This window comes from Trichomonas vaginalis, chromosome V (assembly GCF_026262505.1).
Source record: "Trichomonas vaginalis G3 chromosome V, whole genome shotgun sequence".
Taxonomy (NCBI): Eukaryota; Parabasalia; order Trichomonadida; family Trichomonadidae; genus Trichomonas; species Trichomonas vaginalis.
Window position 1 is genome coordinate 5,929,990 of NC_067207.1, and position 21,913 is coordinate 5,951,902.

At 32.7% G+C, this 21,913-nt stretch overlaps 11 protein-coding genes across 11 annotated transcripts, besides 4 other annotated features; 3 read left to right on the plus strand and 8 right to left on the minus strand.

Annotated features, from left to right (window-relative positions):
- Window positions 1–315: 315 nt before the first annotated feature.
- On the plus strand, window positions 316–2,436 carry TVAGG3_0285910 (succinate transmembrane transporter protein; the record flags this gene model as incomplete). The annotated part of the gene is made up of 1 exon (XM_001301537.2): window positions 316–2,436. One exon carries the CDS (start codon window positions 316–318, stop codon window positions 2,434–2,436), a length of 2,121 nt encoding a protein of 706 aa, XP_001301538.2.
- A 726-nt stretch (window positions 2,437–3,162) lies between these two features.
- On the minus strand, window positions 3,163–3,738 carry TVAGG3_0285920 (RNA polymerase II transcription regulator recruiting protein; the record flags this gene model as incomplete). Its single annotated transcript, XM_001301536.1, has 1 exon — window positions 3,163–3,738. One exon carries the CDS (start codon window positions 3,736–3,738, stop codon window positions 3,163–3,165), a length of 576 nt encoding a protein of 191 aa, XP_001301537.1.
- Window positions 3,739–4,584: 846 nt separating this feature from the next.
- Window positions 4,585–7,425, minus strand: TVAGG3_0285930 (WD40 repeat-like family; the record flags this gene model as incomplete). Its single annotated transcript, XM_001301535.1, has 1 exon — window positions 4,729–7,419. One exon carries the CDS (start codon window positions 7,417–7,419, stop codon window positions 4,729–4,731), a length of 2,691 nt encoding a protein of 896 aa, XP_001301536.1.
- A 612-nt stretch (window positions 7,426–8,037) lies between these two features.
- Window positions 8,038–14,071, plus strand: TVAGG3_0285940 (regulation of parkin-mediated stimulation of mitophagy in response to mitochondrial depolarization; the record flags this gene model as incomplete). Its single annotated transcript, XM_051228992.1, has 1 exon — window positions 13,526–14,071. One exon carries the CDS (start codon window positions 13,526–13,528, stop codon window positions 14,069–14,071), a length of 546 nt encoding a protein of 181 aa, XP_051098722.1.
- A 331-nt stretch (window positions 14,072–14,402) lies between these two features.
- Window positions 14,403–15,355, minus strand: TVAGG3_0285950 (porin domain-containing protein; the record flags this gene model as incomplete). Its single annotated transcript, XM_001291286.2, has 1 exon — window positions 14,432–15,355. One exon carries the CDS (start codon window positions 15,353–15,355, stop codon window positions 14,432–14,434), a length of 924 nt encoding a protein of 307 aa, XP_001291287.2.
- Window positions 15,356–15,734: 379 nt separating this feature from the next.
- Window positions 15,735–17,818: a mobile genetic element.
- On the plus strand, window positions 16,025–17,143 carry TVAGG3_0285970 (MULE transposase domain-containing protein; the record flags this gene model as incomplete). The annotated part of the gene is made up of 1 exon (XM_001297109.2): window positions 16,025–17,143. One exon carries the CDS (start codon window positions 16,025–16,027, stop codon window positions 17,141–17,143), a length of 1,119 nt encoding a protein of 372 aa, XP_001297110.2.
- Window positions 17,819–18,331: a mobile genetic element.
- Window positions 18,302–18,331: a terminal%2Cinverted (terminal inverted repeat of MuDR-2/MuDR-2B_TvMULE3 transposon ID:TVAGG3_0285980).
- Window positions 18,332–21,913: part of a mobile genetic element that runs on past the window's edge.
- TVAGG3_0286000 (uncharacterized protein) lies at window positions 18,651–19,886 on the minus strand (the record flags this gene model as incomplete). Its single annotated transcript, XM_051228993.1, has 1 exon — window positions 18,651–19,886. One exon carries the CDS (start codon window positions 19,884–19,886, stop codon window positions 18,651–18,653), a length of 1,236 nt encoding a protein of 411 aa, XP_051098723.1.
- TVAGG3_0286010 (uncharacterized protein) lies at window positions 19,916–20,299 on the minus strand (the record flags this gene model as incomplete). Its single annotated transcript, XM_051228994.1, has 1 exon — window positions 19,916–20,299. One exon carries the CDS (start codon window positions 20,297–20,299, stop codon window positions 19,916–19,918), a length of 384 nt encoding a protein of 127 aa, XP_051098724.1.
- Window positions 20,382–20,703, minus strand: TVAGG3_0286020 (uncharacterized protein; the record flags this gene model as incomplete). The annotated part of the gene is made up of 1 exon (XM_051228995.1): window positions 20,382–20,703. A coding segment is annotated over one exon (322 nt), but the record flags the coding sequence as incomplete, so codon positions are not given.
- TVAGG3_0286030 (protein of unknown function, DUF4106 family) lies at window positions 20,807–21,244 on the minus strand (the record flags this gene model as incomplete). The annotated part of the gene is made up of 1 exon (XM_051228996.1): window positions 20,807–21,244. A coding segment is annotated over one exon (438 nt), but the record flags the coding sequence as incomplete, so codon positions are not given.
- On the minus strand, window positions 21,621–21,833 carry TVAGG3_0286040 (protein of unknown function, DUF4106 family; the record flags this gene model as incomplete). The annotated part of the gene is made up of 1 exon (XM_051228997.1): window positions 21,621–21,833. One exon carries the CDS (start codon window positions 21,831–21,833, stop codon window positions 21,621–21,623), a length of 213 nt encoding a protein of 70 aa, XP_051098727.1.

Genomic DNA, 21,913 nt, shown 5'->3' on the forward strand with positions numbered 1-21,913 from the left:
ATTTTTAAATTCTAGAAATTTTTAATGATTGTTATAATTATTATAATAAATTGATGAACAGCAGTTCAATTTCCTTCTTAATTTCCAGAAACAGAATTAGAGGTTCCCCATTATCATAAAACGGTTATATCGATCATAGCTTTGAATTTTTGAATAGTTTACATCAAATCATTTGAGGCATGTTACTTCTTCAACCATTCTACATAATTATAAAAATTTTGCTATTTCCACTGATTTCAATACTCTTATAAAAAACGATCATTTTTTAGAAAATTGAAAGGAGAAATTTTTATGCCAAAATTTTTATTTTTATAAATGAAATTTGGAAAGCAAATACGCTTTGTTGCCGTTAAATCTTGGTATGATAAGTATGTAGAATATAAGAAGTTTAAAGTTGCCGTAACAAATGGTAGAGAAAGAATGCTAGAAGCCCATGAAAATGGCGCATTAGACTCAGAACTCGATACCATGAAAGAAGAATTTCTTGAGAACATCTTTAAACTCATCTATAAGAGTCTTAATTCAGTAACCAGTTTTTACACAGCCGAATATGTAAAATTTCAAGAATTAATTAACGAAATCGAAGACGACATTGATGTACACCTCCAATTCTCGCAAAGAGATGAAGAATCAAAGAAATCTTTCATTAAAAGGGTTTTCGGTATTACAATTGAAGCTTATGAGCTCAGAACATTTCTCGAGATCAACAGAACAGCAGGACAGAAGATTGTTAAGAAAATCAACAAGAATTTCGGAACCTCACACTTATCTCAAGAATTCATTATCGATGAAGCAGATATTTTCGTAAATTTACCTGATATGCAAAACATCGTCGAACAACTCGAAAATTTATACTCAAAGATCTTGAGGGAGATCTCTGTTAATGGAGATGAACGTCCAAGATCCGAAATTGTCATTGAATTGCATAACAAAGTTGATTCTACAATTGCATGGAAACAATCAACAGTTTTATCTGATTTCAATGCGATTGATTTCAGGAAATCACAATTATCTCATATTACACAACCAGTCAAGTTCCCTCCATTGATTATAGCTCTTATCTTCTTAATTGTTTTCTCTGTCAAACAGTTTACAAAAGGATTAGAATTTGCAGCACAAAAGACAATCGGGATCATTGGTTTCTGTGCAATATTATGGGCAACAGGAGCTATTCCTTTATGGGTTACATCCATTTCTATTCCATTTATTTCTTGTGTTCTTAAAGTTGTTACCAAATATTCTGCAACAGACATCGGAAAGTTCCTTGAACAATCAACAATGGGTCCAATTGTTTTCTTGATTATTGGTGGATTTACAATCGCTACAGCATTGCAAGCAACAGAAATGGATAAAAGAATTGCATCTATTATCCTTAAAAAAGCTTCTATAAATGCAAGGATATTCTTGTTAGTTACATCATTGTTGAATGTCTTCATTGCAATGTGGATTGGAAATATCACTTCAACAATGATTGTTATAACATTAATTACTCCGACATTAAGACAAATTCCAAGAAATTCAAACTTCGCTAAGGCAGTTATTTTATCAATTGCTGTTGGAGGAAATCTTGGTGGCATGACAACACCTTTAGCTTCATTGCAAAATGCTGTTACAATCGAATCTGTTGCTGAAGCTGCTGCAAAATATGGAATGCACGATAAAGTTTCTTTCACAACTTTCTTCGCTACTGCTTTGCCTTTTGCTATAATTTGTGCAATTATTGCTTGGGCTATTATTATGTTGAAATTCCCAATTGATGTTTCAAGTGTTCCTGCAATTCCAGAAACACAATCTGATTTTGGTTGGAGACAGATATTTGTTTGTGTGGTTTCTTTTGCAACTATTGTCGTATGGATTGTTCTTCCTTTCGGAGCAGATAGAGTGTTTTCTGATTATGGCATTGTTGGATTCGTTCCTCTTCTAATTTTCTATGGAAGTGGAATCCTTCCGTCAAGAAAAATTGCTGACTTACCGTGGAACGTAATTTTCACTTTATTTGGTGGAAGTGTTTTATCTAAAATCGTTCAAATGAGTGGATTAATGGATGCCATTTCAAACACAATGGCAAAGGTATTAGGAAAGCAAACTTTGTGGGTAACTATTCTTATTGTTAATATTTGCGTAATAGTCATTGATTTCTTTATTACTCATAGCGTTTCTTGCCAAATTACAATGCCTTTGGTTGCAAATTTTGCTGCAAAAAGAGGTGGCCATATTGCATTGTTCTGTATGTGCGGATGTATGGCAACAACAGCAAGCCAAATCATGCCAGTATCTTCATTTCCAAATATGTGCTCGTTTTCCATAACTGATGATACGAAAAAAGAATATTTCAAATCCCAAGAATTCATAAAATGGGGAATTACCATCACTGGCGTTTTAATTGCTTGTGTAATGACAATTTTCTATTTTATTGGTTATGAATTTGGATTATAATTTTTTTTTTTGAATAAAAAATTATTGAATAATATATATGTTTCAATGATTTTTTACCTTTGCGATCAAATGGTAGTATAATTTGAACTCGATTTATTAAATTAATAAAAGAAAATCCGATTTTTTTTTGAAAATACCATAGATGTAACATTCTAAACGTACATATGTTGTGAACAATCGGTGATGTTGATATTTTGCATGTTGATGGAAAAGAGAAAGGTACAATATCCTAGATTTCTTTTCATTTTTTGACAAATGTATTGAAATTCAAAATTATGATAAATCAAACCAATACAAATAAACACTTATATTATTTAAGGCAGTTTGGCTTGAGGTTCTTTCAAAGTGATGATAATACAACGGCGCTTTACAATTATCGTCGACCAATATCCTCTTTTAAGACGTTGCACAACACTGCAACGTCGGAGTGATGTTAATAATGAGAGGCCATTTGCTTTATATAATTCATCTTTGTTCATGATATATCATTTCTTTTCGATTTTTATTTAATGAAATAAACGATCATGATAAATAAATATAACTTTCCACAATAAGTGCTATATACTAATTTTTAAAATAGCTTAAGATGTAAGAAAATCGAAAAAAAATATATTGAATTTGAATTTTTATTACAAAATAATTCAACGATATAAACAAAATAGATACAATATACTCTAACACATTATGATGCGCATAATATCATGTCCGATAAGATGTGGATCGTTATTAAATTAATTGATTAATTTCTGTAGTGAAATTGTCCACGAATTCATTTGTAAATTGTAACTGGTCATCAATTGGTAATTCAAGACATGCAAATTCAGATAAATCATTTCCAGGTAGAATTATGGAATCATCAGTGGACGAAGATGACTTTCCACGCCGATTTCGATCAATTGGATTTATATGAACATTATATCTATTTTTAAGCGAATTTGCTGTACGTCCAGGAAAATATTTGGTAAGTGCAGACCATTTCGGCCCATGTTGACTGATATAGTAAATTAGTTTATCATCATCTTCTTTAGTCCATTCTTCACGATTAATTCCAGGAGCCAAATAAATTTTATATCTTTCTCTGCATTGTCTGTTCGTTTTTCCAGGTATAAATGAAGCGATTTCATTCCAACGTTTATCTCCAAATATGTTTACGAGAATTTTTAATAATTGATCTTCCGTAGAAGTGAATAACCTTTTCTTTCCTTGTTTCAGATTTTTCTCCCTTTTTGTTTCTTCTTCTTTTAACTTCTTCTGCAACAAAACTATGTAGCTCATCACAGATAAGGGACGGGTAGAACTCATGAAAACTAGTGAAAGATATTTGAGAGAGTTTTTAAATGTGTCAGTTTTGTAAAAATAATTATATGCATTTAGAGAGTATATTTTAAACGTTAAATGTTGACCATAGATAACTCAAATATCTCAAAAATTGAAAAGTGTTTTTATACAAATTAAATAATATTCAGACATATAAGTGGAAAGCAAATATCAACAAAATCCGATAATTTGCAACGTCTCAATTCATTGTCAAAAATTGAATGATTGTGAAAGGAGAGTTTATAGCGAAGCACAAAATTACATCCGAATCATTATGGATAAAATAAATCCTGCAAGGTTTTTCGGATCTCCGAAAAATATTTTAATTCTATGATATTAGTAAACAATATCAAGAAATAGCATTTGATTGAAATATATTTCTGAGAAAAGTGACATATTTTGAATTATGTTCAAATTTACATTCTTCAGTTTTATTTTTGATTTTTAACTCCAACATCTACTAGTCAACAAACCATATTTTATTCCTTTCAAAGGATAATTGTGTCAAAATTTCATTGTCAAATATTTTTATTGAATATTTCATATCAATAATTGCTTTTCAAATTTCTTTTTTCTAATTCTTATCAAACAACCAAACACACTATTTACCGTTGCATGTCTAAACAATCGTAACGATTATTTCTGATTCAAAAAGTTGGCTGCTTGGACGATGAATAATTTATTTTCCTACGGTGATATATTATTTTTATTATCTATTATTTTATATCTTTAACTACTGTTATAATATTTTAATAAATGAAACTGTAATTGCGTAGTTGAGCAAATAATTATTATTTTATATGATAATTCATGGCTATAAATTTAATATAAAAAACATATATTAAATACGCAAAATAGACATTTGAATATCAAATTAATAAAAAAAAATTTCATATTTTTTCATAACAAAAAAAATTAATGTTTGAATATTAAATAAATGATACATATTAAACTATAATAAATTAACAATTTTTATTATTTCGGAGGAACAAATTTATCCAAGATTGATTTTCTCAAATCATCTAATTTTGGAACATCTTGCATCAACGAATAAAATTTTTGTTGCATTTCGGAGAGCATTTTATTCTCATCCAAGTACTGCATGATATAGTAAGCATCAACATTGGCTCCCATGCAAATCATCGTAAATAAACATGGATGAAATTCACCGCTCGAAGCGAAACACAACGTTGCAGATTCCAATTCACCGGCGACGTAATAAGATACGCCGAGTTTAAATATCGCCTCGGACTTTTCAACACCGCTGAGCATTGATCTGCAGAACTTCTTTGCAAGTTCGATCTGGCGACTCTCTAAAAGCAAATTGAAAGCAAGTTCGTCAAAACCGCCCGCTCTCAATAAAACGGCCGCTTCAATGAATCTTTGGGAGTCCAACATCGAAGTTGCACACGCCTTGATTCTGGCAGCTGATTTGTCGCTGAGCTTCACGTCGCCGAAGAGTGTTAAGACAGCCGCGGCTAACGAAGCAATCAGGAAGTTCTTGCTGGTGTTAGTTTTAAGGATATAATCGGCCGCTTCATCGTATTCGCCGACAAAAAGATAAGAAGCGAGTTTTTGCATGCCAAACTCAGGAAGATCGCATTCTAATGAGGCAAGAATCTTGTGGCAGATTAATTCGATCCTGCAATTGCCAAAACAACATAAACTTTGCAAGCGAAGGATGTCACTTTTTGCCAAAATGTTCCAAACATCTCTTCCGACGCAAGTTAATGCTCTTTTGTTTTCTGGAGATGGTTTGCCGGGGAATGATGTGAATCTTTCAATAATATCCGGTTCAGATGGCATTTTAAGCATTTTTGTAACAGATGAAAGCGGTGCTAAATCTAATGAGCGATAGAACCTTACTACGCCATCGGGACACTTAGCAAGTATAAGCTTACCATTCACAAACTTGTAATCAAGCACTCTAATGGCAAAAGTAACTACTTTTTCGTTACGTAATTCGAAAAATGTCGAATTGTCGCCAATTCCGAATAGACTTTCGCCAACAAACATCAGATTCCTGATGGAAACAAAGTTTGTCTGTATGTTTGTGCATGTTTTCGCTTCTTTTCTGAAGAAAAGTAATGTTCCATTATCAAATGCAGTTACGTAGCCAATATCTGAGACTGCAAATGCAGTAGGTATTGAGTTGACACCATGAGGTCTTAATCCGCTTGTACGTTCGACGCCTTTCGTTGGAGAATATTCATGGAAATATATTTCTCCAGTTTTTAGTAAAGTTACGAAGGTTCCCGATGTCCCATCTGATGATTCGTTATCAACGATTACGTCGCAAATGTCTGTTTTGAATAAAACCGTTGATTCTTTGCCATTTATGAAAACTCCAATGGAACTTGGTCCTCTCTGGACGACAAAAGCACCATTGTGGTTACTGATGCATCTTGTCGGAAGGAATCCGCGAGAAGGAAGTGGTAAAACTTGATGTCTCGCGATATCTATGATTCCAATGGATTCTTCTGAGTGATAGTATATGCGAGACTTCGTAATGTCCAATGCTACGAAGTTTATTTTGTTCTGTGATACTTTGTAGCGTTTGAAATCGTTACTTTCTCTGATACTTCCGAAAATAATGAATCCGGCTGAAGTTCCTAGCGCGTACATCTCTCCATCGCTATCAAATGTCGTAATGTCGCTTGGATATATCGGAAAAACAACTGTTGTTCTGAATTTGTCTGCATCAAAAATTTCAAGGCCAACATCTTGAACGTAAAGCACAATAAGACTTCCATTCAACGGAGAAGACAACGCGGAAACAATAGAATTCTTTCCTTCTCGTGATTGTCGCTCATGAGATACGTAATAATCGTAATCATTGTCAGAATGGAGAATATCGATGCTGCCACTTTTGTGGAATGCGATAAGTACTCTCGAGTTATCGTTTAGCTGGCAAATATATGAATAAGGTGAAGTTACGTGGCGATGAGAGGCAATTGGAACGACTGACTGGCTTTCGAGATGGAACATGTAAATCTGAGTGTTAGTTACGACGAATGCAATGCCATTGATGTGGAGTGACCACTCAACAAAATTAATAATTTCGTCATTTGCGTCATTTATTGATACAGTGTCGTAAAACGATGTAGGCTTAATGTTAGGCTTATCTATTTTGTAAATCGAGAACACATTCGTGTTGCCTCCAAAGATAATGTACTTTTTCGTTTGTTGATCAATTGAAAATCTCTGATACTCGCGCGGAAGTACTAACTCCCACTCAATGTTAGTTGTTTTCTGTTCCACATTGTTATCTTTTGTTATAAAAGAAAGGCAAAATAAACGCCGATTTTTGTCTAAAGCTAATAAATATTCGTCATGACATTGAATGTATTGACAAAAGGCAGCTATGCGCGGACTCTTGAATGTTGCTGTGATTTTTCGAGTTGCATAGTCGAAAATGAAAATTTTCTGGTTTAAATCAGCAATTGCGACTTCTGTACAGTTAGGACGCATTGATATTGCTGTTACTGGACTTTCACTCATCTCAGCGGAGCAAATTCTATCGAATTTTACACCGTCAAAATAAGCAAAATGAACAGAACAGCCAGAAGCAAAAGCTATTACATTATTTGTACCCCAATCGAGTGCATCTTTATTTTCTTTGACGTATTGAGGTGCAAAGCTTGGTAAAATCTGATAAATATCCATTTCTTTTCGATTTGATTTATTTTTTTTTATCGTCTTTCTGTAGAGATTTCTATGTTTGACGCAAACTTACTTTGGTACCGTAAGCTCATTGCTGTATCATACTAAAACCATTACTTTTCGGCCAAAATATAAGTTTTTGATATCTTTTATAACAATTTCAATAAGATAGAGGTATATTCCATAAAAATAATAGAAATACACTTTTTGTCTTAGTGATTTCATTATGCAAAACAGAATTTATGTTAAATATCAAAATTTCAATACAAATTCTAAATAATTATTGATTTTCAATAGTCAAATTTATTATTTCTCCTCTATAACATAATCAACTTACAATTGTTTTTGTTTCAATGTCGAAATTTTGTTCACGAATGATGCAATGATGAGTAAAAACAATCGATACCATATGTATTGCCTTGGTGTATTTCAATTTGCAGTTTTGTCAGCTCTTCAGTATAAAATAAGTCGGTTCAGAAATATGGACAATGAAACTGCCCGACCACATCGAAAATTTCAAAAATTAAAAATACAAGTCTATACATGAATTGCTTTATTTTTTATAAAACTTCACCGGGCTTAACATGACATTTTATATCTAAATCCACCTTCGATGATTAAGGCGCAGCAGCCAAAATCTTAAGCTACTTTCTAAGTAATTACATCGAAGGATTAAACTCATCTCAACTGGAGATGAGTTTATGGAATGGCACTGCAAAATTAGAAGATATTTCAATTAAATCTGACGCCCTGACATCACAACATATTCCAATGACTGTTAAGCGCGGAAAAATGAGTTTAATATTTCTCGAATTACCATGGGGAAGGTTAGATTCACAAAGTTGCCAAATTAAACTTGAAAATATTTACGCCGTTACAGATGTTACAGGAAATGCATTAGTATCAAAAGATTTAGAAGTCACAAATACCAAAGTCGAGACCAATAAAGAAGCAGAACAAGGACAAGGCTCAATGTTTACAGGATTAATCACAAAGATCGTTGATAACTTAAAAGTTTCAATCAAAAACATACATATTCGCATGGAACTAAACAATAAAGGCACTCTTACAGCAATTGGCCTCGTAATTAAATCAATTGATCTTTACTCAGTGGATGAGAAAGGAGAACCAAAAATATATCCAGCGCAATCCAAGATTATACGCAAGAAACTCGTTATCAACGGTCTTGGCCTCTATGTTGATCCAAATGCGAACTACATTGATACAAACGACATTTACGAGAGCATGGCCAGCATGTACCATCAATTCATCATCGATCCATTCTCTACTGAAACAACAGTTGTCTTAAACAAAGGCGCAAACCCCGATCAAAGGATTTCTGTTTATCTTTATTCTCCAACAATCAAAATTGTTATGAACAAACTCCAGTATTTATTTAGGTATCAGTGCTTTAGTTCGACAGTTCAATTATTTCGTAATCAGAAGATCATTCTCACATTGCGGAAGACCAGATATAGCAATAGAAGATGAAATTTCATCAAGATTATGGTGGAATTATGCAACAAAATCTGCTTCTTATATGAAAGAACCTTCTATTTTCTATCCACAAAACGCATTAAAAGTTTTAAGGAATAGAAAGAAATATGTTGAACTTGTTCAATCAAAAGATCCTAAATTGGAAGATTTGGAAGATAAATTAGGACCTTCTTCTGTTGTTTTGTTGAGAAGTTACGCTGATTACGTAATTAAACAAAATTTGGAGCCTGTTTTAACAAAACAAGAGGCTCAAGAGATGCAAACAGAGTTATCTCAGTCATCAGGACCTATCTACATTAAAGCAAAGTTTGATGATATCGATTTGAATTTAATTGATGAAAAGAATTTACATTTGAATTTAAATATTCAATCAACAACTTTAGGAGTTGTGAAGAATTCAACATATAATGAAATAAGTGTTGTTATGCAGCGTTGTCAGATAGAAAATGTTTATAGATCAATTACTAATTTCAAATGGTCTGAACCTCTTAAATTCACTCTTGAAACAAAACTTACTGAGAAATCTTATAAGATAAATATTCCAAAAATTACTACTTATTTGGATTACAAGAGTTTGGATGAGATTTATCAGTTTTTGGATGCACCAAAATACAATGAAAACAAACTAATGGCTAAAAAGAATAGATCTGAAGCTGTTCATGCTGTAAAACTTCCAAAAAAGATTGATGTAATTGGCGATAAATTTGATTGTACTTTGAATTTATTATCAAGTCCATTAATGTTTACTATTGAAAGTTATAAATTCATTGATTACAGTTTGCAAGCGGAAAACATTGTTTTGAAATCTGATGACGAACAATTACTTTCTTTACCTGAATTCACACTTGATATTGATAACGTGAAATACAGTTTCAAGTTAAATGTTCCATCAGCAAACATTGTTTTATCTTCTAATTTGATTTCTCAAATAATTGATTTCATTGTTAAGAGAGATTATTTGATTGACATTGTTAACAGTAATCCTGAACAAACAAGGAATGTTATCTACGCGGATGTTGACATTAAAACACTCCAAATCGATCTGAAAACATCCAAAGTTATTTCAACAATTATATTAAGAGAAACAATGATAAATGCTGCAGAAGGAATAAAATTCAACTGCCAAAATTTCACAATTCTCGATGAAATTTCCAACCAAATTTTATTCACGAAATTTGATTTTGACATGTTACAAAATCATGGAAAATTAATTATTCCTACTTTGTCAATTGCAATCAACCAAGAATTTATTAATAATGTAGTTGATTTTGCAAACAAAACAACATTGTTGAAATTAGAATTGCCGCAAAAAGATAAGAAAACTGAAGAATATAACAAACCAAGCATGGAATTATCATTAGAAAATGCAAAAGCGACACTCCAAATCAACAATAACTCAGCAGTCACTGTTGATTTCGCTTTGATTTTCGAGGATTCCAAAGAAAAAACATTAGTTCTCCTCAAAAACGTTGATTTGTTCATAACAGATAATAATTTTGTTTTCTCACCAATATTAACTGCTGATTTGATCAAATACAATGAAACAGAGAATCTCAGAGAAATTAACATTGGATCATTCGATGTAAACATTACTAGAAGAGAGATTGATGTATTAGGAATGATCAAAGATTTAAAGATTTACCCATTGCAAACAAAATCAGCTCCTCCGAAAGAATTTACAGGGTTATCTAAGAATATTATTTTATCTCATGGACAAATCAAACTCAGTTTCTGTTTCTCTGGTGTTGAAATCAAACCTCCAATTGCAACACTCATTTTCTCTAACTCTGGAACAGAAAATGAAGAACTTTCCGCAACAATTTTGGAAACAATAACAATTTTGACTCCAGGATTAACGAAACAGACAACACCATTGTTAGAACAAACAGAATTATCTGTTTATCTCGATTTCAAGAACCAAAACTACAAAGTTATTGTTCATGATTTGAATGTTTTCATTTCTTACAATTTCTTACTTGGATTGAGAGAAATCATTTTCTCAAAGGACTATTACTGCCAGAAACCGATGCTTTCTATAACAAATTCCATAGGAGTTCCAATACAATACACAGTTAGAGACAAAACATATGAATTAGACGTCGGAGAATCATCAAAACTCGATGCAGATCTCATGGAAAAGATAAATTTGAGAATTGGAAATGAAAATTCCGTAATTATTCCTGCAACATTAAGTTTCCCTTATTTGTTGAGTACAAGGACTGCTGCATCATTAACATCATTCAATGGAAGGAAATCTATTAATATAATAAGTCCTTTCTTGTTCAGAAATGAGTCATCTGTAGAATTATCTTTGATGATGCTCTCAGGAACACAATATTCGGAAGTTGCCAGAATTAAACCATTTGGAGAAACATATTTGCCATTTACTACTTCAAGGAATGATTTGTTTTCTTTGGTGACAACAGATTATTACGCAATAAAACCACCATCATTTTCATTAATGAAATGGAACACATGCACAGAATACTACGTAATGACGAAAACATCAAAAATGAAGTGCATTTTATTCTTTGATTTTGATAAAGGACTAGGATTAATCAGAATTGTTCCTAATTTCACTTTCATCAATGAATTGCCAATTCCTATATCAATAACAATCCAAAAGCCAAGGTATATCATGAATATTCCTCCAGGAAGCAAAGTTTCTTTGGCAAATGATACAGATTTGATTGTTTCGTACGTAATTTCAGCAAAAGGATTCAAAGACTCCGAAGAAGGAACAATACAAACAATCATTGACACACACACGAAATCTATTTTGAGAATGGTTTCGGCTGACGGTTTGAGAAGAATCCATTTGACTGTAAACCCTCATGCTCATGAACAAGGTGTCCTAAGAATGTCAGTTTACGCATCATGTATCTTCGTTTCAGCAATTAATGAACAATTAATGGCTTCAAACACAAAAGGTGGAGAGTTCTCAATTTTCACTGACATGGACGGTTTTAACGGTTTTCTGTTTGGAGGCGGTGATGGTATCATGAACAATTGTTACATTAAAGTCAAGGATTATACAATAGAAAGTCGTCCAATTTCAGTTTTGAACATTGGAGACAGGAAAACAATATTTTTGCCGAGAAGTGATTCGAATTTGTTTTTCCCATTGAGTTATTTAGTTGATGATGCTCCTCCACAATTCAAGCATGCGAATATCTTCATTATTTCTTATGCTTTGTCTATATACAACAAATCAAAGGATGATTTCGTTTTCCAAGTCGAAAATTCCGAAAAAACTTATGAAATTAAATCAGGAAAAACTGTAGAAATCACTTCAACTAATGAGAAATTGTCATTTATTGTTGATTGCAGCAGATTTGTATTAGATAGAGTTGGTAGATATCCTATCATTTATCATGGAAAACTTTATGAATTGACTATTGTTGAAAAACATTATGGATTGCAAGCAATTTTATCAGAATTAAGTCATAATCCTCCTTTAAAGATAAAGAACGCATCAAACAGATTGGTAAGAGTGAGACAGAAAGGCATTGATGAATTTGTTAATATCTTTTCTAAGGAATCGAAGCCATTTGGACTCAAAAATCCTTTCGACGAATCCTTGGTTTTGGAAATTCAAATGGATGAAAAAATCGCTGAATTAGATTTAGATACTTTCGAAAATTACATGTTTTTCGATGATTTGTTCTGCCAAGTAATGAGAGTTAATAACTCTACTGTTGTTACATTTTCTGATACTATTATTTCAGAAAAAACTATTTCTTGTTCTCTTAATATTTCAGGTGTTAATGTTTCATTCATTTCTCCAAGAAATACTGAATTAATGACTGTTAATGTACAAGGAATCTCTATTTTAATGAAAGGAGATAACCCTGCAACATTAAATTTCAATGTTGAATCATTGAAAGTTTGTGATATGTATCCGAAAGCTGTTTCCCATGTAATTGCTGCAAGTGTTACGAATTTCATTCATTTCGAAGCAAAACTACATCTTTGGTCTCCTAAGAACATTATATCTTCTTTTCTTTCTATTGGATGTGTCAATATTTTCATTGATTTGTCATTTGTTGAAGAGTTTTATGATTATTTGTCACCAGTTATTCATCATCCAAGAAAGTTCCCACCAAAGCTTCCTGGTGGCTCCATTGATGCAACATTGAAACATCTGAAAATAGACAAAACGAATTTGATTTTTACTTTGAGAAGTAAAACAAAAAGACCTAAAATGGCTCATCAATTCCCCGAAGAATTGTCGTTAATTCCTGATGTAACAACTTCACCATTATCCATTCCTGAATTCCAATTAAAGAATTTAAGTGGCCGTCCAACATCAATTGCACTTTATATTCTTGATCAGATCAAGAGCGATGTTTATAACTTATTACCAAGTATCATAGCAAGAGCTGATATTTTGTTTAATGCCGTCGGAATTTCCGATGATCCTTCCGTTGCTTCTGTTTTGAGATCTGGAGAAGGATTCGTGAAATCCGTTTCTTCTTATGTAGGAATGATTGGTGGAGATACAAGGAAGAGCGAAGGAATAGCAATGACACCTGAAGAAGCTGTTATTGGTGGCTTGAAATCATTGGCACATGGTTTTAAACATGGAATTAAAGGAATTGTCGAAAAACCGTTGGAAGGTGCAAAAAGAGGAGGTTTTCTCGGCGGATTGAAAGGATTGGCAAATGGTTTAGCAGGTGCTGTTGCCAAACCAGTCAGTGGTGTTTTGGATGCAGGAGCAGGATTGATAGGAAGTGCCGCAAGAGCTTTGGATGATTCTATGATTTACAAGGTAGATATTAATAAAATCAAACTTCCCAAAGTTTTCTTGAGAACAGGTGATGAAATCATTATCAGCAAGATCTATAAGCAACTTTGCATTGATGGAAGAGCAGACACGATAATTGCTGTGTCTCCTTTCAATCAAATCGGCAACGTAAGGATATTAGTCGTTCCAAGAAGAATTGTTTTGTTTACTGTCAGATATGAACAGTTTTATATTGTACAATGTGTGAAAGGAAGAAAAATTGCATTCGTCAGAAACGAAGGAGCAAAAGTTATTGTTAAATACGAAGGTACTGATCCAACAATTGTTAACTTCGAGAATTCCGATGAAGCGGAAGTTTTTGCTTCTTTAATCATGTCTATACAAAGAATGGATGTTTTGTTTAATAATTAATCTTTTTTTTATGTTTGCTTCATAAATATGTGTTTCATTTATTATATTTTCCCTCTTTATTTCTTTACAATATAGTAAATTGTAAAATCTAAAATAATTTTCAAAATCATTAAGGATATTCTTAAGCCCATCTGACATTAATTCAAATTTTTGACAACGGTCGTGAAAATTAATCTTAAACACATATTTGAAGACTTTGCTATTGAAGCGTAAGTAAACTCTTAAGGTTGAACTCTTCACTTTATGACGCCTTCTAAAAAAGAGAAATAAAAAACTAAATAGACTATACCTTCAAAAAAGATATTTAAAGTTTACTTCGTAAGATTCTTCATCAACCTTAATTTTTCTTGTATGCTGAAGTTATTTTGGAACCCATGATCCATCCGGTTGCAAAATAAGTTTGTCGCCACCTTTATAATCTGTCCAGAATTTCATGGGACCAGAAATAGGAAGATATATGGCATTCTTTGAATGAGCCATTCTTTGGCGTCTTACTGCTTCCATTTGAGCAAGATAGTTTTCTCCACCACCAAAGACCAAAGGGCGTTTAGTTGGGCGAAGGAAAGGCTTGAGGTTTAGGCCATTCTTTGATGCTGCCTTTTTTTGACGTTCAATTTCTTCCATGCGTTGTCTTAAAATTTCTCTTTGGCGTTTCCAGTATTCACCGCCTCCAATTGGTCTGAAATCTGTAATGCGTGGGAAAATGGGGAAGAGATTATTCTCTTCTTCGTCAGCGTTGTGATAGTGGATATGGAAATGTCCAAATCTGCCATCATAGTCGAAATCAATACCCCAGTTGTCATCATCATAAGCTTCTTCTTCGTCAGCGTTGTGATAGTGGATATGGAAATGTCCAAATCTGCCATCATAGTCGAAATCAATACCCCAGTTGTCATCATCATAAGCTTCTTCTTCGTCAGCGTTGTGATAGTGGATATGGAAATGTCCAAATCTGCCATCATAGTCGAAATCAATACCCCAGTTGTCATCATCATAAGCTTCTTCTTCGTTGCTGCGATATCCAAAGCGGAACTTACCCCATGGTGAGTCGTATGTGATTCCAAAGCCCCAGTTATCATCATCGTAAGATTCTTCGTCAGCGTTGTGATAGTGGATGTGGATCTTGAATGGTCCTTCGTAATCGAAATCGATACTCCAGTTGTCGTCATCATATGATTCTTCAACTGAGTTTAAACCTCTGTATTGTTTCTTCATGTCAAAGACAGGATACCATTCATGGCGTATCTTGTCGTACATCATGCGATAAGCAAGAAGTCCAAGCATTATAATTAATGATTTGAATTTGTGAAAAAATAAATTCCCCTCAAATCAGATTTTGTGAACTTCAGATATAAAATTTAATATTTGATAACATAGTCATTTTCATCGAAAAAGAAGATGCTTTATGGCAAATCTGACAGGCAGATTTTTGACCTGTTTGCCAGATGAATATGTCAAAAGTCCAAAAAAATTATTAAAACATATATAATTAATATGGCTGTTGCTTTTTCATTTATTTTTTAACCACCAATTGAAATCAAATTTCATTCGTGTTTTTCATTCTGAAAAAGATAAAGAATTAGCATGATAGTTTTAGACTCCTCATTAAATTTGTATCCATATTTTATTTTCTATTTTTTATAGACACCGCCCTTGACTTCCTGTGTCCCATACAGAAGAAGAACGGGATCTCCAAAGCAATATGTCACTTATTCATGTTCGTATCCCCTATGCAAGGCAAAATTTAGGGTTGAAGAACAAAATGGAGTGTTTACTATAAGCAAAGTTAATGAAGAACATTGCCATCATATAGGAGTTGAAATGGGTTCACATTACGCGAGTAAATTTTATCAAAAATGGATCGAACTTTATATTAAAAACGGTGGAAAGCAATTTCTTGCTCAAAAAGCATTTTTTGATAAGTTCGGAATTGATACGAATAACAAAGAAACGATGAAACTTTTCGCGCAGTCTACTGATGCTTTAAAGCACAAATTTTATCGCCTTGATGAGATTATTGCACAAAGATTATCAAACGATCCTTACACTTCTTTGGAAGCATTTTTGAATAATTTACAGGAAGAGTGCCCAGATGATCTCGTTCAATTTGATTACAATGGAGATTTTTCCGAGTTTACAATCATATATGCACCTTTTGCTGCAAAAGAATTGGTGCATAGCATTGATAACCCTCTCCACGTCGATTCCACTCATTCTTTAATTAAAGGAAAGATCCAATTGTTTGCAGTAACAATGAAAACAAGTCAAAACACAATTTTCCCCTTTTGCTATTTTTTAGTGAACCCTCAGACATCTGAAAAAATTCAAGAATGTTTGGTGAAATTCTGTGAGTTTGCGCACCTGGATCCACAGCATTGGAGCGCTGACTGTGCGCTAAACATTGCTCGCGCAATTGAGGACGGATTTCCTCTTGCGCAGCTCAGTTGGTGCGCTGTGCATGTTTTACGCGCATGTGCAAAAGTTGGAAGCTATTTTGACAATCCACAGAATTTTGAGAACTTCTATTTAGCAATGGACTTTTTGACATTACGTGCAGATGCAACGAATGCAGAAAAGCTGGCTGAAGAGTCTGATGAAACATATGAGTTCTTGACAACAATGTTAGAAGAAGAAGAACCGCGCGCTTTGAAGTATTTCGATAAACAATGGAGAAGAACCAAAGAACATTGGATGATGTTATATCGTGGAGAAGGTGATTCCACGAATAACATTGCGGAATCACACTTTCATCAATTAAAGCAAACATTTTTCTTGGGTAAGAAAAATGAGCGCATTGATGACATCGTCATAACTCTCATCACTGTTGTGATTCCAAATGCGATTATTAAGGTTCAAGTCGCTAATGTTTTGAATGAAGAAAGAGCAGTAAGAATTCTTACAAGGGCAGGTAATCAGATTGTTGAGCAAAGAGCTTCAAAACACGATGAATGTTTGAAATTAATTCAACACATTTTGGAAATTGTCGAAAGCCGAAGGATTGAACCTAATGTCCTTATTCCATCTTTGAAGGCAATATTAAATTTGGCACAAAGAAGTTTAAAGGAAGAGTAAGCAAGATTAGATAATTTGGACTTTTTTTAAAATTAATGAATAAACAGTATATTTTTGAAGTGTAAGCTTATTTACCTGAAGCTATATTACTTAATATAACATTCAAAGTATTATTGCTATTTATTGGAGAACAAATTTATGTAATTTTCACATGAAAATTGATAAATTTGTATTTCCTTATGATAATCAATTTTTGTATTTGTAGAGAGTCTCCCTGCATGATATCAAGACTTGGCTATAAGTCTTTATCCATTTTTGAAAATTGTATTGTAAATTGTAAGAATTTCTGAATACTACTACTATAAAATATAATTGCTTATCTATGTATATTCTCCCTGCATGATATCAAGACTTGGCTATAGTCTTTATCCATTTTTGAAAATTGTATTGTAAATTGTAAGAATTTCTGAATACTACTACTATAAAATATAATTGCTTATCTATGTATATTCTCCCTGCATGATATCAAGACTTGGCTATAAGTCTTTATCCATTTTTGAAAATTGTATTGTAAATTGTAAGAATTTCTGAATACTACTACTATAAAATATAATTGCTTATCTATGTATATTCTCCCTGCATGATATCAAGACTTGGCTATAAGTCTCTATTCATTATGAGTATGACCCCATTTTTTTTACAAAAAGTGCCGAATTGCAACTTTGTCCCAATCTCTGCACCCAATTACTTTTATCGTATTAAAAACGATTTACTTCAAACAGGTTTTATTCCTTCAATTAGAATTCGCGAGCCTCGATTGACAGATTATAAAACAAAATTGAAAAGAGAAGTTCAATCACGTTTATACCAAGTATTAAATTTTGTTCAGAATCAAGAAGCCAATTTGAATCCATTAAGATTTTTATTGGAAAATGCTGAAGAAAAACTTTCTCAAATAAATGAGAAGATACAAAATTCAATTACATATTTAAGATCGTTTGAAATTCCAAATGAATTGTTAGATATGTATATGTTAGAAATTAATGAATTTTGTTATAATTCTCCAGATTATATTTTAGAACATTTCGAAGAATTTTTAGAGGATTTCAAAGAAAAGAATAATTTAATAGACTAAAAAATTTATTATTTTTATTTATTGTGAATTTTAAATTGTCACTTTTTAAATGTTACTCCCTATTGAAAGTGTCACTTTTTGGGTGTCACTTTTTCGGAAATTCTTATATACTCTTCTTTGGTTCATAAGGTATAACAAGTTTGTATGCTTTGCCTTCTTTAAGGTTTGAGAACCTTCTGTCAAAACTTTCTTTGACTGTTAACAAACCTTCTATGTCTAAGTCTTCAAATTTCGCACCATTTTTAGTCACAATAGCAAACTTAACTGGTTCGATGTTCCAAACTTTGCTGAATGAAGACTTTTCAAAATGGTAGAAGTAAACATTCAAATATGTGAATGGGTCTAGTTCTTCTTTAAGTCCTGACATGTACTTGTTTACTGAGATGAATTTCGTCATCTTTTCTATCGGATAAAAAAATATTTTTTTAAAATTTACTCAGAAAAATTTTTCTTTGTATATACACCATTCTGTACGTCTAAAAGACTTTTGACATTTGCCAAGAATGTACGTTTAGAAGCTGCCATATAACCATATTCTTGACAATATTGTTTATATTCATCATATAAAGACTTTTCATCTAAACACTCAAAGTCGCTTTCTTCTATGAACAGTTCATATACACTCTTGTTTGCTTCTAACAATGTTTGTCTCTCTTCGGTATGTGGAATTTGTCTTGGATTGAACTTTGAAATATCTAATGTCATAAAGTATGAAAACAAATGGTTGTAAAACTCAGGTGTCAAAGTTTCTGCTAAGTCGTCAAAATATTCTGTATCTTGCATATGAGAATCTGACGTTCTGACAACTACATATCTTCTGTCAGAACTTTCTAACTTCATCGGAACAGCATTGTTTGAAACCATAATGAAGTTTGCAACATTTTCACAAACTCTTTGGTCTTTATACTTTCTTTCAACAACTCCAACTTTGTCTGTTATAAGACTCTTCAAAGCATCTGAGTTCAAAACTTTTGTTGTATCTATACTTTGAAGTTCATTGCAAACTATAAGTTTCATATTCTCTATTGAGGAGTTAAACTTGCCACAGATGTTTTCTAAGTTTGTCATATTCGGATTCGAATAACCTTCTAACAGTTTGCATAAGATATCTGTAAAGAATGTGTTCTTACCTGTTCCTTGTTTTCCAATTATAATGAGAGCAGTTTCATTTTTAGCACTTGGATGTTGTAAGATGTTTGCAAACCAACATAAGATATACTCATAGACTCTTTCGTTTCCATTGCATATAATTTCTTTGACATGGTCTAACCAAGCTTCTATAATACTGTGTTTCCATTCTACTTGTTCGTATTTATATCCAGTGAAGATAGAATAGAAGTTTGGAGAAGGTGTATAAAACTTTATACCACGAACTGAAAAATCTTCTAACTTTGACAATAAGATATCCCAAGCATCTAACATCTTCATGCCAACTTGTACGACTTTTATTTTCTTAAGTTTCTGTCTACATTCTTGTTCTAAAATTATTGTTGCTCTTGGTTTGTTAAAGACTACATCCCATTCTTTCATGACATAACATTCTGGGGCAGAGTCAACATAAATGACTAAACGTTTCAAATTCTCGACTGCTTTGTTATAGTCTCTAAATGGACACATATTTCTGAATGCTTGGAAGTCATAAAAATCTGAAACATCTATTCTGTACATTTTTATAAAAATAAAAAAATAATATTTTTTTATTCTTGACTTTGTTGTTGCATTTGTTGTTCTTGAGCTATTTGTTGTTGAAGTTGTTCTTGTAATACAATACTTTCACCAGTTGCATCTTCCAATTCGAAACTTTCTGCCGTCATTGACAAATACATAGGACATAAAAGTTTTACAGGAACAAAGTTTGCGTCAACTAATGTCAACGTTATACTTGCCAAAGTGTTTGAGTTCACTAAGGTTGAAAATTCTGCATTCGAATGAACAATAGGCAAACCAGCAGAGAAAGTATTGTTTATACGCATAAGTATCTTTTGGTCATAATAGTTTCTGTCGACATTCGAATAACACTTTGAACCTAAGTTTGAAACAATATATAAGATTGGTGTGCTTAATGTTAATGGAATAGACATTCCTTGTATGACACCTTTTCCTGTTATAGGAAACTGTGGTAGTAAAAACCAGAAATAAGTTTTGTATTATAGCTCATATCGTTTATAGTAAACTCAGTCGGACATCCAAACATAATGAAACCTGCTCTAGTTGCAGCACATGTTACACCTGTACTTAAAGTATTAAATAAGTCAACAAAACCTGTTGGTGGTATATCTGAGTAAGTATCTTCAAAGGAGTATTTTTTACCATTCACAACAATAAAGTCTTCTGGTGTCAAAAGAGCAAAACAGGCTTTAGTCGTCATTGTGTTTAAGGTTAGTTTACAATATCGTCCTTGAGGACTTTGTAAGTTTGTTGTTATAGAATTATATGACTCAGGGTTTTTAGTCGTAATAGTATAAACCATTATGTCTTCTGCCATTTACTTAGCAAATAAATTTTAATGAAATGTTGTGGTCGTCAAATATTTTTATAACGTCTGGGAAACTATATTTTAAGTTCAACGTTTCACCTCCTTTCATAACGTATATCTTGTCAATGACATTATATGAAACACCACAGCAACTAATGTCGGGTTCTATTTCTTTGATGTTTATATCGTCTGCCTCTGTCAAAAGTTTCAATAGTTCTTTCAAAACTTCATGAGGTGCAATGACATATGAGTTCACTTTTACAGGGTTGTGTTCGACCAAGTTTAACATTATACTTAAAGCTTGACAAATCTTCTCCTGAGTTTGAAGTTTGTCTTTCAGTTGTTGGTAGTCGTTTCGAATATCTGCAACAGAACTTAAGTCTCTGCTAACTTCAGGATATGTTGGTTGTTCTTTTACAGGAACTATTGTTATACCATCTTCGTCTTCGTATGGTTTCCCCACTTCAACATCTCTGTCTTTGACATTGACAATAACACTTTGACTGTTTGTTTGAGTTGGTGAATTTAACTTCACATCTGCCACCGCCATTAAACCTTTTGAAACACTTACGCTTCTATTTTTCGGAAATGACATTTTACTTAGAATAAAAAGATGGACGTATTCGGATATCTTATTGAATTGAAGCAGAACAAAGTTTATACTCACAAACAATACAAATACATTGACAGAATAGTTCTTTACACAAACAATGGAAAATGTTATAGAATAGCAGTCTTTGCTGAACCTAAATATTTTCATAAAGCAAAGAAAGTTGGTATAACTGAAATGGTGAAAGTTCTTGAAGCAGACAAAAATATAACTTCAAAACTTACAGATATTACTAAAGGAAAGTTTATAATACAATATTATGTCAAAACTGGCGTACTGTCAATATTTGACGGAGAGAAGTCAGTTCAAGAACAACTTACTGACCTGCTGCCAAAATCTGTTCGATGGAAGCTGTCGTTATGCCAATCTGAGGAGCCCCAGCAGGTTTCATCGAACGAATCTTCAAAAGAGCATCTTCCGTGAAAAGTGCTATTGGTTTTGTAAACTTCTTTGCTCTCAATTCATCTGGACCGTCTCTGTCACCAGTATATTGTATTTGTACAGTACCAACAGTTGAAATACCACCCATAAAGTCTTCTGAGTCAGCAAATGGAATGCCAAGCCAAAAGTTTGAACGGTCTCCATTTGTATATTGAGTTTTTTGACCTC